The sequence below is a fragment of the Tauraco erythrolophus genome, chromosome 9, assembly GCF_009769465.1.
Source record: "Tauraco erythrolophus isolate bTauEry1 chromosome 9, bTauEry1.pri, whole genome shotgun sequence".
NCBI classification, from domain to species: domain Eukaryota; kingdom Metazoa; phylum Chordata; class Aves; order Musophagiformes; family Musophagidae; genus Tauraco; species Tauraco erythrolophus.
Window position 1 is genome coordinate 23,626,123 of NC_141473.1, and position 16,182 is coordinate 23,642,304.

The following is a 16,182-nucleotide window of genomic DNA, read 5'->3' on the forward strand; positions in this document are numbered from 1 at the left end:
GAGGAGCAAGAGTTTGTCTCCCAGCTTTACTAAAGTTGTATTTTCTAATAGTGAGAAGTTGCCTTGACTCTGCATGGGGTTTTAGAAGCTTTCCTAAATGTTCTCACTCTAGCTATAGTAAGAAGCCAAAGGATTTCCTTAAAGATATGGAGTGAAGTCAGATGACCAGAATGCTTTAAAAAAGTAATTCCAGGTATTCTTGTTAACATATAAGCACGCAACGCATTTAACTTAGATTCTTCAGACATACGCTGTTTTATTAGAATGTTTTCTCGTTTGTGAAAACAGATTGTTCCTCTCCTGAATAGCTCAAATCCAAACAGCCACTAAACAGAAGAGATAGAACTGTGTATTTTAGAAATGTACTTCGTTCCCATGGAAACAGGGATTTTAAATATATACCTGTCCTGAAAGAAAGCTGTTTAACAGAGGTGAAATAGAGTAGAAATACAGTAGGAGTGTCAGCTGAAGAATTCTGTGAGGATTAAGTTCTTAAGGCTGTTTCTGATGTGTTCTGGGCAAACAAGGAGAACAAGCCCTGTTTTGCTGAAGACAGGTCATTTATTAGACTCCTTATGTGGCTTTAGATGCTCTTCATTTGAAGGGGACAAGCATTGTAAATTATTACCCACCTATTTTCTGCTGCCTGCACTTAATGCTGTTTTACAGACAAATAGAGCATTGGCTGTTTCATGTAGAGCTCAAGTGCTGCACCAGGTTACAGGAAAAAATTGTTTGCATTTTAATGGTTTCTGAACTACTAACATGTTTATCATTAAAAAGTAGGCAGTTATTTTGAATAATCTCAAGTAACCAGTGCATAATATCATAGGTGGATCCTTCATAAATTGTATCTTGCTGGTCAGAATCTCTTATGAATAATTAACCACCAGATAAAGGAAGGATAATGTATATGTAGTGCCTGCTCTAAGTATAATCTAAATAAATATTCAATAGACAGAAACAAAACACTAAGCGCGCTTCCTGCAATTATATACAAATGACTAATTAAGCTTTCTTTCTAGAGAAAGGTATGTAGTAGTCAGGACAATCTTACCTTTATGCCCTCTTTGGGCCTAGATCTTGATCTTGAGTAACTCCATGAAATGGAGCAACCCCTCCAGCTCCACTTAGGTCTTTTACATATTTTGCCTGTTACACACTGTTCTGGTGGCCTGCGTGACTTGGCTGACTACCTGCCAGCTACTGAGTGACGACCTTGATCCAAAGACTCATGTTTTTGGACCCAGTCTGTTACTGGGTCTAACAGACCCAGTCTGTTACTGGGTAACAGACTCCATCAAGAGCTATGTGTGTTAGGGCTGAACTCCACTGCAGTAGTGCTGTAGGGAAACTGCAGCGCAGACTTCTCCCTTCCTCTCCTAGGCGGGTGGCTAAGGATTCCGGTGGGATGGCATCACCTGGCACTTCCCATGTCCAGTGCTTTCCCTGACACAGCTCCTCTGGCAAGTCGCATTGCGTTTCTGTGGCACTTGTGTCTTTGAACTTACCTCTCATGTGCTTTGAAGGAGAACTGGGCACACTGCAGCCTTCCTCCAGCAAGACGGGGCAAGCCTGCATAGATAGAAAAGGGGACCCGGGTTAGCGAGCACCACCGGGAGACACCGCCCGCCCGCCTCGGCCCTTCCGGGACGCGGGCGCGGCGCCCCTGCCCGCGGGGAGCGCGGCCCGTGGGCCGGGCCGGGGCGGGCTCGGTGCCGGGGGCGGGGCGGGTGCCGCCTGGCCCCACAGCCTCCATTTTGCGGTGCAGCTGCGGGAAAGAAGCCGGGGGCTCCGCAGGTTTCCGCTCAGGTGAGGCGCGGGGGCGGCAGGCGGCCGTGACTCGCGCGCGCCCATCGCCTCCGGCCCCGGCCCCGCTCCCGTCCTGCCTCCGGCGGGAGCTCGGCCCCCGCCTCGCTGCGCCCCGCGGCACCGGCGCGGTGTGGCCCGGGGCGACCCGAGCGGCTGCCCGGGACGCGGGCACGGCTCCCGGAGCCGCGGCCGCTCACCAGCTCGGGGCTCCGCAGGTGTCCGGCCGAGGGAGGCGCCGGCCCGCCCCAGAGCGCTGCATCGCCCTGGCCGGGGCCCTGCCTTCCCGGTGCGGAGCGGAGCGGGGACGAGGTCCCGGTCGCTTCAGGAGAAGGACAGTCATACCTGCCGCCGCCCGCAGGCGTGCCTCGCCGGAGGGCTCGCCGCGCCCACCCGGGGCTGGCGGCTGCGGGAGCAGGGAGAGACCAGGGCGGTACGCGACGGCGCTTCCCGCCCCAAAACCGAGGGAGAGGGCGGTGGCTCGCCCGGCGGGCAGGGTCGGCTGCGGTCGGGGTGAGGGGCGGTAGTAGCCCTGCCGGGGTCCTTTAAGGGCGTGGTGCTGGCGGGGGCGTCCTCGGCGGGGGGCGCGGGTGTGCGCGGGGCGGGGCGGCGCCTCCTCCGCCCCGGCGTGAGCGGGGCCGGGCCTGGGGGTCCCCCGGGGGCCGGGTCGGGCGGCGGCGGCCGCGGAGGGGCGACCGCTCTGGTTCTCCCTCCTGAGTTCTCGCCCAACGCGGCGAGTTTAGCGCGTCCCCTGATGTCCCTCCGCCAGAGCTACGTCTGCCCTCCAGAAAAAAGAGACCCGTCCCTCGGGCTGGGAGCTCGGCCCGCAGAGCAGGGCCGGCGGGTGCCGGCGGGGTGGCGGCCCGCGCCGCCGCTGACTCGCCCCCGGGCGGGCGGTGGAGCGTCCGGCCCGCGGCGTAGCTCGCCACCGGGCGGGGGAAAGGGAGTGGAAGTCAAAACGCGATGGGCACATCTGTGCCCCTTCTGGTTATAGAAGCGGTTGTGTCGGAGCCTCTGAGGATGCTTATGCCAAGTGAGGCCGTGCGCCGGGGCAGCATCAGGCCAGTGTCTGCTGTGTACTTGATACTGCGCAAGTGACTCAGTTTGTCTCCCGGAAAACATATCTACGTACTGAAAGCTGTTTCAGTAAATATTGCTGTCTGGTCATAGTAAGTTTTGAAGAGACTCCTGTAACTGGTGTCAGAGGCAAGTCTGAAATCCCAGTTTAGCATCATGTTCATCTGGTTACAAAAGACCTGAATTAATTGAAGCAACCGTCCTTCTTTGACCCTGTTATTTCTTTTCTTTTTTTTTTTTTAATAAAAAGAAAAAAAAAAAACAGCTAGATCAAGCAAATGCAAAGAAAACATTTTTATTTTGTTTTTGTAATTCAGAAGAATGACAAATAGGAATCAGGGTCCTGTTGAGAGGGAAATGATTAAATGAAATACAACAATTCCCAGTACCTAGCCCAAAAGAACTTTCATCACAAACTGAATCCTAGAAACTGACACAACAAAAGTAAGGAAAGCGTTAAACAATTTACCGGTGCATTGTAAGTCACAGGTTTACAGGGGTGGTTCATTTGCTAATCAAAAATATGACATAGCCTTGATGGCTTGTTTGCTTGAAAATGAGATGTTGGAAACTCATGCCTTAAAAAGCTTTTTGCCAGAATGTGTTTGCTAGTAAATCAGAGACATAACTGAAAACTTAATTTAATTCTAAACTAAGTATCTGACCAGTAAGTCTAAAACTTAGTATACTTTAAAATGGTTAAAAGATTGTTGAGTCCAATTTATTGTACAAATTAAACTTTTTACAGCTGTTGAAACCACTGAGATGCCATCACCAGCTTTTGATTTTGCATCATGAAAAACATCATAAGAGTACAGTGGAAATGATAACAGTGCACCTCAACGAGTTTTACCAGCTTTATAATCCTGTCTTCTTAACAGTGTACCTTTAGTTGAGTTATGTGAACCTGAAAAGCTGAAGAAGTTTTTGTTTGGTGGGTTGGTTTTTAATATTCAGTTTTGCTGACACAATATTTTCCTGTGAGCGGAAAGAGTGAAACTGAAGTCAGAAGGAAGTGTTGCTGGTCATCTTGTTCCTGAAAGGAGTTACAATTAGTGTTAAAGTCAGAAATACCAAAAGAAACGTGCTGTTGAAAGCCAAATGTAAAGTACATTCAAGCAGCTGTCAGTAGTAAATACTGTACAGGTACTGGTTTAAGGTGTTTCTTCTTAGGGAAATAAACAGCCATTGGCAGTGTTTATGATTAAAGCATAGATTTACAAATACACCTCATGTTGTTCTTCCCCCTTTATTTATTTGGAAATGATGATCCAAGTTTATCAGTGTGAGACTGCATAGCTGTGCTTCCCTGCAGGCTGGTTTTAGCTCTTAATTGAACTAACCTACTCAGAATTTTAATGTTTTCCACATTAAGTCTCAGACGTTTAATTCCATGACCACCTGTTGCCTTAATGGTCCGACGCAGTAAGGATTCTGCATTGAAATCAGTATGTTTTGGCCAATGAATACCTAGAAATGTGAATAATCATGCACCATATTGCATTCATTTGTAGATTTCCCATGTCCTTTGATTTGTGCAGCTAAGATGCGTACTGTCTTAGAAACATGCCGTAACTCCCAGAAATCTGGCTGGTTAGCATTAACATGATTTTTTTCCTGCCATTAAATGTTTCATAACCTGGCTAATGACCTCAAAACTCCCTGCTCAACTGGTTGGCAATGTGGGGGATGATCTCTGTCCCATTCTCTTCCTACTCCCCAAGCCTCTCTGTTAAAAATGGGACTAAAATAAACAGTCACAGGAGGGAAACAGAAATCTTCTGCACAAATGAAGTAATGCTGGGGAGTTATACATGTTTCTATCAAATTCTCATTTTATATGGAATAGATAGGGTACTGCTCTTCTCACAGGAACTACTCCTGTGAGTGGAGTAGTACAGGGTGATGGGAGACAGGTGCTTGGTGCAGTGCAGAACTGGGCCCTGCTCTAGCCTGATCCTTCTGTTTCTTCTTCTCTGGCAAAGGGCTTGGCCCCCTCCTGCTGGCACCTCGAAGTGTATCCTGTATTTCAGCATTCCTTTTGGAGATTCAAGCCTCTTACCACGCTTCAGTGTCTATCTGACCCTAAATAAGAGTGGTAGTTAATTACAAGGTTGAATATGCCTCCCTTCTGAATCCTGCTTGCTATGTTCATGTGTATGAAAAAAATGAAAGGTTTTGTGGGTTTAATAGCTGACAAATACTCATGAGTAATTATCAACCTACTAAACATACTGTTCAAGTGATCTAACAGGTGATTAGCAAGCAAATAACTACTACAAGCTCGTATGTAGTGCCTTGACAGTGAAAATATCCTTTTTTTCCCCCAGAATGTCATACCCTGGTTATCCCCCTTCTGGTGGCTACCCTGCTTTCCCTGGTTATCCGGTAAGTATGGCTCTTGAATGTGTGGCATTCCTGATCTATTTATACTCTGTTAAAACCCTTCTTATTATGCTCTGTGTGTGTAAATAGTAGCTGTCAGTTCATATACAGTATTCATTAGAGATTATGGTCTTTGTTTTCATCTATATAGCCCTGAGGGTGACTTTACAGTTGTCTCATAAGAATTCCAAGAAGGAAGTTTAAGCTATACTTTTTTAATGTTGCCTGTTGTTCCAGAAAGGCTTTTGATTGTTTGGTCTTGTTTATCTCTGTCTTGTGAGTTTGTTTGGGGTTTTTATATAGCTACCTCAGCAAATAATTGTTTTAAAGTATCAGTAGCTCTTATATAAATATGAAGGTCTTTACATACAAGGTCAGAGGTAATCTCTGAATCAGTCTACCAAAGGTTCTGCATACCCGTATCCCAGGATTTACAGAGATGCTGAACAAACTTCAGTGGCCATTACCCTCAGGAAGAACTTGGAATGCTTTACTCAAGTAGCCCAGACTTCATATGACAGCAAGTAAATATTTTTCTGAGGATAAAGGACACCGTATCTTGACTTTGACCCCCTATCCTTTAGCCACAGGACTTTGTTCCATCTTCATCTCATGACTGAACGGACTAAAAATTCCAATGAAACTTAATGGAAGCCTGGAATATATCAGTTGTGGCTGATACTGCAGTCTTTTGATATACCTGCATCATTTTTCAAAGCTAGATGCAACTGTGTGCTTTTATTAGTATGGCACCTATCCTACTGTAATTGTGGGCATTTTATATGGTCTGTGTTTTATGTAGTACAGAACTAGACTTAAGCATGGAGCTCAGACTGGATCTCATTAACATACTGAAAAGCTATAAATACATACAATAAATTCTCTTGATGATTTTGCTTTACAGTTTACCCGTACTCCCTCTGAAACTCCTGTAAAAACAGGAGGTGAGCTCCTAATGATTAATAGAGAGCAAGTCTATCTGAGCTCACCTCTTACTTAGGTGGGATAGAAGTAGCAGCTTTCCAGTAAAGGACTAGAGGTCTTGGGGGTTGACAAGTCCCCGGGGAGAAAAGCTAATGACATACCAGGCTTCAGCAAAAGCAAAGTCAGCAGGTCCAGGGAAACAATTATTCCTCTGTGCTCACAAGGCCACATCTGGAATACCGTGTCCAGTTGTGGCCTCCCAGTACAACAGACACATGGACAAACAGGAGCGTGTCCAGGGAGGGCTGCTCACCTGGAGAAGGCTAAGCTGAGATCTGTTCAGCCTTCTGCTCTTTAAGAAGGAGTGATAGAGACATTGGAGCCAGACTCTTCTCAGAGGTACAAAGGGAAAAGGCAGCTGGTAACAACCACAGGTTGTAACTGTAATTTGATTTGAGGAAAACATGTTTCACCATGAGAGTAGTCAAACACTGGAACAGGGGCCCAGAGGAGCTGTGCATTCATTGTTCCTTGGAGATACTGAAAACTTGACAAGGCCTTGCATGACCTCATCTAACTCTGAAGCTGTCACTCTTTGAAGGTAGATGGGATCAGAAGCCATCCAGAGGTGCCTTCCACACTGCAGCACTCTGATTCTGTGTCAACACGGGAGACACATCAGAAAACCCAACCAGGAGGCCCTCATCTGGGCTTCAGGAATTCTGCTGCTGCCACTTGAAGTGCTGAATCTAATTGTGTAATTCATGTTGTTATACACGTGCACATTTTGGTAGCTTGAGAGTTTTTACTCTAACATTAGCAGGCATAGACATCCCATTTTTCTGTTTCAGCCGACAGGACAAGAGTCAGCCTATCCACCAGCTGGTCAGTACTCCTATCCTGCCGTTCCTGGAGGATACCCTCCAGCAGGAGGAGGAACTTATCCTGCAGCACCACCGAGTGCTGGGTATCCAGGGGCGGCAGGATATCCTGCCCCAGGGGGCTACCCTGCCCCTGGGGGCTACCCTGGAGCTCCCCAGGCTGGAGGAATGCCACCTTATCCTGGAGGTAAGATCCTTTGTTAGAATACCCCTGGGGAGTGATTTCTGGTATAACCATGCCCTGTGCTTGGCAGAAGGAGTAAAGAAAAGCAGCTTTGTTCAGCGATCAATTCAGGCAGCAGCATGTAGGCAGCCAGACAGATTGCTATCTAGCAGTAAATACCTGCACGCTGATGGCAGGGCCTTGATGGTTTTGGGCTGCTGCACAGACACAGAGACATTAGTCTCTTGCATGGCTCTGCTCAGTAACCTGGCTTGTGTTGTGTCAGAAGTCGAGGACAAAACATTACACACGCTCAAGTCTTTGTTCTTCTCCTAGCTCCTACGGGAGGCCCTGGCTTTGGTGCACCTCCCCCTGGCCCTGGCTTTGGTGGCTATCCGCAACCTCCTGCCCAAAGCTATGCTGGAGGTGGACCAGCACAAATTCCAGGTATGTCATATACAAGGAACTTTAAGCATCCAAGATTAAACCAAGAGATCCCAGGATAGGTAGTAACAAATCGGGCCCTTACCTTTGTCACTTTTAGCTGTTGAGGTTTGTATGCTGTACACCTCCTACCACTTTTCTTGATGAGAGTTCTGAAGGGCTGATGAGAACCATCTCTATAGGTGCTACATCCAAAAGGGATGGCTGTCACTGATTAACGGTCATGATGTAGTGGTTTAGGTGCTTATCCTTCTTCAAACTGCAAGCATCTGATGAAAACTGTGAAATCCAAAGTCCACATTCAATGAGTATCTAGCTGTTCTGTTAATCTCGAAGACAAGGATGCATTTTTTCAGATCTGTATGCTCATGGTGGTCCCTGGCATAGCGGGGGAAGTGGAAAGGAAAAAGCGCACAATTGCTTAAAAACGGTGCAGTGTTTTTAATGCTTCGAGTGGTCGGTTACCATCAAGACGATTATTGTCCTGGAATGCGTCAGTTGCGTTAGCAAGAAATTCAGAGCAGCAAAACCTTTTTTTAATGATTAGTTTGTTAACTCTAGTAATAACTAAGCTGCTGTTTAAATGAAAACAGTTATACATATGTATTACGGATAAAAATAAAATTCCAGTACAAAAAAAATACGTAGTTGCAGCTTTTGTATTCACAGTGCTTTAAATCAGAAAGAGAGATTCCTTGAATTCTTTTTGCACCAATGAATCCTTAATGTTTGTCGTTTATATGCTAGACATTTTAAAGTGTGTAATATGACTTTAAAAAAGAGCACGGGACAGGCATTCTTCATTTGCATGGGCCATCTCGGCTTTTGTCAAAGGCAGCAATATTTAATAAGGAGAGATCCTTCCAGTTCTCACAGCACCAGTAAATTTAGCATTTTTAGAATTGCCTTGCTAGCTAAGTACCAGCATGCGACTGTTACTGCTTCTTCCCATCATTCCCAAGGGCAAGAAGTTCAGTTACTGATCACAATAGGTGTCATTGCTTAGGAAACAGGTTTTGTGCAGTGGTAGGTCTGTAAATGGCTTTATTTTCAGATTAGATAGCATTTACATAATAAGAGAAGACCCAATTAATTTGTTTCATCTTGTTCTTGAATTTGTTTTCAGTAGGATATCCTGGTGGACAAGCACCATCGCCAATGCCTGGTGCGGTATGTGCTGTACCCTCTTCTATAATGCATCTTACATGGCTTCTGTAGTTCTAATGTTTTTACAACTGGTTTCCAACACTTTACAGCATGTTCTGCATCAAGAGTTCCCTGCTACGCTCAGTACAACCTGAACAAAATCATAACCCTGTTTCTGTGTATAGGCACTCATCAAGCAGATCTTCATCTATACACCTGGGTAAAAGCATTGCTTTGGCATTGGTGGGCCAAAACTAAATCTTGCCCTGATTCTGTGTTAGAGAAAAAATGGGGCACTAATGGACAACTCCTTCTGAAGTACTGATTCCATAGTTGTGACTTTAATTTTAGTTTATATTGTGGAGGATAGCTAGTTGCATGTGACTCTTATTTTCAGCCTGCAGCAATGGTTCAGGGTACCCAGGGCACAGTTCAAGCTGCTCCAAACTTTGATGCTGGAAGGGATGCAGAAATTCTACGCAAAGCTATGAAGGGCTTTGGTAAGTAAGCAACGGAAGCTTGAATTTCTATCGAGCTAACTTCTTAATGCCATTTTGTCCTTCTCTTCAATTTTTATTTAACCATACATTTTTTTCTCCCCAAGCTTTTCAAAAGTCACACTTTCAAAATTACTTGGGCAATTTAGTAGATGGAAGTTACGTTGTAAATTTTACTGTAAATGGTAGTCATTTATTATGTAACTATGCCCAAATGCAAGATTATAAAATGCATAGGCCCAAAGACATTATTATGAGTTCTTACATGACATTGCCCTTCTGTTTCCAAGGAACTGATGAGCAGGCCATCATCGATGTTGTTGCGAACCGCTCCAATGATCAAAGGCAAAAAATCAAGGCAGCTTTCAAGACTATGTATGGCAAGGTACGTTCACTAGTTCTTTGAATCAGTAAGCAAAACCAAAGTTCCAGCTGCTGCTTTAGCTGCCTGATTGCATTTTAGTCCTGGGGAGTGGTTTGGGCATTTTATAAATGCACTTCTTTTGGTGATACTCCTTGTGTACCGGGGGACATCTGTTACTTAACACGGTGTTGTCTTGATACCTGGCAGAAGCAGAGGCGGGGGAAGGTTGGGGGCTGGCTCGTGTTCAGTCAGGGACAGATGCTTCTCTGCTTTTGTAATGCCTGATAGAAGGAAAATAATCAAGCTTAAACTCTCTTTGTATGAGTGTCTGAAACCACTGAATTTTTTAAGCACGAAAACCAGCACTGAAATCTGTTTTGTTAAGAAACAAACTGAGAAACTGGTTGAGGATTGGCTAGTCAATGAAAGGCTGAGATAATTTAATTTCTTCCCTCTGTCATTTTTGCAACTTAAAGTGGAATTTTATAGTTATGGCATTTTTCAAGACCTGGCTAGGTCCTAATTAGTGAGGAGATAATGGAGAAGAGCTGAGCTGTCAAAGTTTGGACAGAGGGAAGTTCTTTGTAAGAAATAACACACGGCTTTACAGGAAAAACAGCACAAAAGTAGAAATCAGTCACAAAAGGCATTTTTTTTTATATACTGATCTTTTTTCAGTATATATTTTGTGTATATTTATATATACAGTATATATACATTGCTAACTCTTTCCAAAGCCCTTTTTGTGTTTATAATTGAACAGGATTTAATAAAAGATCTGAAGTCTGAGTTAAGTGGAAATGTGGAAGAATTGATTCTAGCACTCTTCATGCCTAGCACCTACTACGATGCCTGGAGTTTACGTCATGCAATGAAGGTATGGTTTTCCTGTGAATGAAATAGTTTAAGATCATCTTAAAATGCTTGTCTAAGAAAAGAGAATACCTGATCCCTGCATTGTTGAAAAATCCTGTAGTGGCAAACAAATTTCATGACTGTAGGTCTTAAAATTCTTTTCTGCTGCGTCCCCTGGTGCCAGCCAGTTTCTGCAGGATTAGCCAGTTCACAGCAGCTGTCCATCCAGCAGAGGATGAAATGCTGCAGGAAAGAACTTTGTTCTCTGCCACTTGGTCATAATTTTTGCTAGAACCTAGCAACGGCCAGGGTGCCGTTTAAACTGTAACCACTGCCTAAACTGAAGATACGTACCTTGCCTTACTAGGAACAAACCATTGTTACTGAAAGGTGTTTTTGGACTATCTTTTTTTCCAAAAGGACAACAATGAAAAATATTTTCTTAAAGGTGAGATGATGCACGTATCTGTTCAAGTATTAAGACTGCATTAGAGATTAGGAGAGCTAGTTGGTTTAAACTTTTAACTCAACTAAACTAGTACATCTAGAATGTACCAGAATTTCTTGCTTGTTTGAGCTGCAGCAGCTAGCAGGTGGCTGATGCTGGAAACGAGTAACTTAACCCATGTATGAATGCAGACCTTCTGAAGAGCGTAGAGCTTAAATGAAGGTCTGGCTTTAGTCGAAATAGCTACTCTTGACCATTTAAAAAAAAATATAATATAACATTGCCTAGAAACTTCACATAGTCCTTTCTAATCCTTGCCTGAATAGAGATGACCATGCCAGTAAGATCTTGTTGTACACAGAACTCACAGTTCATTTTTATTCTGGGGAGCAGGAAATATCTGTGAAAAGTTCCTGCCGGTGCTCCATGTTAAGGAAGTAGCCACATTTAGAGTAGGGAACGCACTTGTACGCTGACCAAAACAGAATTTACATGTGTATCTTTGGCTTTAATGATTATCATAAGGCTCTACCTTCCTCCAATATGTTTCCAGATGTTTCCAGGGTGTGTAGTTCTGGGGTATTCTTTTGAACTAGTGCAGAATTGAAGGTTTGAGGAATTTTCATTCCGTTTTAAGTATACAGAAGACTTGGTGCTTTCACACTGCAAGGATACTGTTCTTACAATGCAGATTGTATTAAGTTTTGAAATAACAGATGACTAATTAATTTCACAGTTGAAGAAAACTGAATAGGTAGTACTTTGTAGTTATGCCCTCTTTTCCTCTGCCTACAGGGAGCAGGCACTCAGGAGAGAGTGCTGATTGAGATCCTTTGCACAAGGACAAACCAGGAAATACGAGAAATAGTGAAATGCTATAAATCAGAATTTGGAAGGGACATTGAACAAGACATCAGAGGAGACACTTCAGGACACTTTGAACGATTACTTATATCTATGTGCCAAGTGAGCTTTAATTTTTTTTTTTTTTGGTAAGATAACGGTGTACAGTCTGACTTCGATGCATGTAGTCATAATGGCTCCATAAATAGCCCGTTTATGCTTAGCAAGAGCCAGGTTTTTGAGAAATTAACCCTAGGCCATTAATTTATTCCCTAATGACAAGATACAACATTTCAGTCCCTCCTCAAGGAAGAGATACTTCCTATCTACAAATCTATGATGAATTATATGACTTAATTTAGCACTCTCTATTAATCTCAGAGAACTTTATGTGTAAATACTATTGCACAGATGTGATCAAGTGGTACTATAAAGCATTGCTCCACGTTGCTGTTAAAGCGAGACGGTTTTTATTTTTTGCATACATTAACAAAATAATTTGGGTGAATCTGATAGGATAACCTTTATGGTATGTAGAATACCTGTGAGAATCCCTACAAACAAACTAAGAGGAACCACAGGGCCAAACTTACCTCCCAAGTTACACCACTGCCTTCCTTCCCTTCCCATCATCAGAATTAGGGAGGTGTTACTATTGAACTCAGGTGAACACCGGAGCTTGCTTATCCCATATCCTTTAACAGGGCTCTTTTTGTGTTGAAGAATAGTAACTTGCAGTTATCCATTTTTAGGAAGAAATATGTACTACTGCAGCTTGTGCAATTCTCCGATCACTCTGCCTATTTGCTGTTAGAATTTCTATGACACCTCTCTATCTCATTTGCCTCTACCTTTGTGAGAATTCAGCTATGCACTACGTATTTGGATTAAAAAGTCAGAATCCACAAGGCGGCAAACCTTGAGAAGCTTCTGCTGCTAATTTTTATTTTGATAAATCCAGTAGTTTACAATAACTCACAACCATATCACTTAAATATTGTATTAACCACTAATAGATACAACAGTATTTGAGAGCCTGTGTTCAGCTTACTCAGGCAGTATATTTAGCAGTATCCATCCATGCACTGGGCAGCAAAAAAAAAAAACCACAAAGCACATAAAACGTCATAAGCATATAAAATGTCATAAGCCCTACTAACATATTACAACTATAGTAAGTGCTTTCTGGAGGCATTCTTCCTTGAAATTAGCAAATTCTAAATAAAACAGAAGACCTGAGATATGTCAGGTATGCATATTCAGTAAGGTAATTCCTTAGTTCGTTTGGGGAGATTCTTTGCAACTTGAAGCCTAGAAACAAACAAATTAAGAGGAAGCTTACATTATTAAATAAAATAGAGAATTAAGTACAGCACTTACTTAATTAGAACTATGAGATGGTATGTAGGCGTGAAATAGTATCTGAGTCAGTATATCTACAGTTTAAAGCATGCCTTACAGATAGGGTTCTGGGCCACTTCTGCATTTGTTACCTATAAGAAATATTGCACCAAAGAGTAGTTCTAAAGCCATGTAATGTTCTTCAAACTGGTATTACTCTTTCTGCTTCAAGCTTTGAAGATACATGCTTGGAGTTTACACTGCAAGCAGTTAAAGCATAGCCTTCTCTGTGTAATTTCATTTGACATCTGTTGTCCTTGCTTTTAGGGTAATCGGGATGAGAATCAAACTGTGGACTATCAAAAAGCTCAAGAAGATGCTCAGCGTCTGTACCAAGCAGGTGAAGGAAAACTTGGGACTGATGAATCTTGCTTTAATATGGTTCTGGCAAGCAGAAGTTTTCCCCAACTGAAAGCAACAGTTGAGGCATACTCCAGGGTAGGAGTTCTTCACTGATTTCAAATGAGCTTGGTCAGTGTATTTTACATTAAGGTTGCAGTTGTTACTGGCTTTCATTATCCACATATTAATCTCATTTATTTGTAGATTGCTAATCGTGATTTATTAAGCAGCATTGACCGAGAATTTTCTGGAAACGTGGAACGTGGTTTGAAGACTATTTGTAAGTGATATGTTCTTCCCTCCCCTTACCCCTTAATAATTAAACTTTCTAAACATAACTAAAGAAGAATCCAATTCAACACTGGCCATACAGCAAATAAACACACAAATCTGACACTCTGCTAGCACAAAAGTAACTTCAATTATTCAAATTATTCACTTTACACTTAACTGGAGAAAATGAGCATCCACCATGAAGAAGGCAGTTTGAAACAAGAAAAGGCTACAGGAACTACTTGTCACTTCTCAGGGAAGGCAGGCAACTACACAGAAACAGGGGTCACTGGTTAGTGCCTGTAGTTGTATTTTTTAGAGCTCTGCAAAATGATGTGAGTACCAGGGTGACAGAGCTGTGACTCTAGTTGTGTGGCACCTCAGCAGAGACCGCTGAGCCACCCCCACACATGACCTCAGAACCAACACGAACCTACTTTAGGCACAGTTCCCCTTCCACTCCTCTTCCCAACCACCACCTACTCGCAAAAAGCTCAGTTTTTGCTAAGGAAAACCAGCAAACTAGACGACCTGTTTTGAATTCACTTTTTCCTGCTGGCTTTAGCACAATTTGCTGACAGTGAGAATCAGTATGATTTACTAGTAAATCTGCAGACACCAGTCCTACCAATGCTTACTGAAATAACAGCATTTCTGTAGCCATAACGGACAAGCAAAAACTTCCCAGATTATATTCTGCTGAAGAGTTGCTGGGAAAAAAATTCAGCTCTGAGAATCATGTAAAAGAATAAAGGCTCATCTCTGAGAGTGAACAATCTAACTGTAACTACTAGAGTGAGAACTTTTTACAGTTGTACTTTTCTTAGTGAGACTGTAGCAATGGACCGTGTGTAAAATACTTTATATCCCGGTACCAGCTATTCAAGGAGAAGAACTGTTTTTAAATTACCTATTTGAGAATTAAGGTTTCCACCAGCTTTGAAAAGCACTTCCAGAGAAGTTAACTGCTAATAACTGTAAGTTTCCATGTGAAGGAGTTACTCAGTTGGTCAGCTTGACAATTAGCTTAGTTCTACAAAACAGTTCCTGTAATCCACAGTAACTGGATCTTCATCAATACCTACCTGTAGCTGTCTGCAGCAAAAATCCTGAATTGATCCTGCCAGGTATGACAGTACAGCATACAATACTGGAACTAATCCTAAAAATATACTTTATTACAGTGCAATGTGCTTTAAATCGCCCAGCCTTCTTTGCAGAAAGACTTTATTATTCTATGAAGGGAGCTGGCACAGATGATTCTACGCTCATCAGAATTATAGTCACTCGCAGTGAGGTAAGAAACTTTCTCCTCTGTAACTGTCACATGTAACAGAAAGCCATTTCCCCTAACCAGCTTTTCACTCCGTCCTTCTTCCAGGGTTGTGGAAATCATGTATTGCAATGAAGCTTTCATGGGGTTCAGCTTTAGAGGAACGTGTTAATTTGCTTCAAAGCCAGCTTTTATGTAGTAATTTAATTAGCTCTGGCTAGATAGTAATACTCCTCATCTTCCTTCTTAACTGTGGTTGCCTGTCGGTGTAGCAGATAAACACCTCAAGTTCAGAGGTTCCGCTGTTAGAGTTAGGATAGTACAGTCCTAACAAAGTGAGGAACAACTGCTAGACTCTGCTTTGGGAGCTGCTCCTCTGTCCTTGGAGGGACCAGCTGGCTTGTAAGATGTCCAGAGTTAATCAGTTGCGCGTTTCACCCTTGGCATCTGTTCTCTAGTCCATGAGGGAGGAGATGTGGGGTGACTGTCTAAGAGTTAAAGTCATACACTGTGTTTAAGTTTTGTACTTTTTTTTTTCTTTGCATAGATTGACCTTGTGCAAATTAAACAGATGTTCACACAAATGTATCAGAAGACTTTGGCTACAATGATAGCAAGCGATACCAGCGGTGATTACAGGCGTTTGCTGCTGGCAATTGTTGGTCAATAGAAGAGGATTATCTGGGTTTTTGTTTTCTTTTTTAAAACAAACTGAAGCACATGTAACAGGCTTTATGCAGAGATTGACTATCCTTGTGTGTAAAAGAGTAATTTTAAACTTTGTATAATCAAATACGCCTTCTTGATGATTCAATAAGCTTATTGCACTTAGAATTGCCTTAATTTACAGCACGTAATATTCTTTATTGTATAATAAAAGATATATCTTGTCTATTAGCCTCTAAGCCTTAGTGCTTTTGACCCAGACAAAACCACCTCCCCTCTGCCAGACTCTTGCAAGATTAAACTGTCTCAGCCAAATCTCCAGCACTCAACAAGTTTCTTGAAATACCTAAACTTAATTGCTGAGCTGACTGTGGATGACAAAAAAAGCCTG

At 43.0% G+C, this 16,182-nt stretch overlaps 1 protein-coding gene across 1 annotated transcript; it reads left to right on the top strand.

The window, feature by feature from the left end:
* Positions 1–1,758: 1,758 nt before the first annotated feature.
* Positions 1,759–16,025, top strand: ANXA7 (annexin A7). The gene is made up of 13 exons (XM_086616473.1): positions 1,759–1,812; positions 5,217–5,274; positions 7,047–7,263; positions 7,576–7,686; positions 8,810–8,853; positions 9,227–9,329; positions 9,617–9,711; positions 10,454–10,567; positions 11,789–11,959; positions 13,505–13,675; positions 13,784–13,859; positions 15,037–15,149; positions 15,673–16,025. Exons 2-13 carry the CDS (start codon positions 5,218–5,220, stop codon positions 15,793–15,795), a joined length of 1,395 nt encoding a protein of 464 aa, XP_086472599.1. The 5' UTR covers positions 1,759–1,812; position 5,217; the 3' UTR covers positions 15,796–16,025.
* Positions 16,026–16,182: the final 157 nt, after the last annotated feature.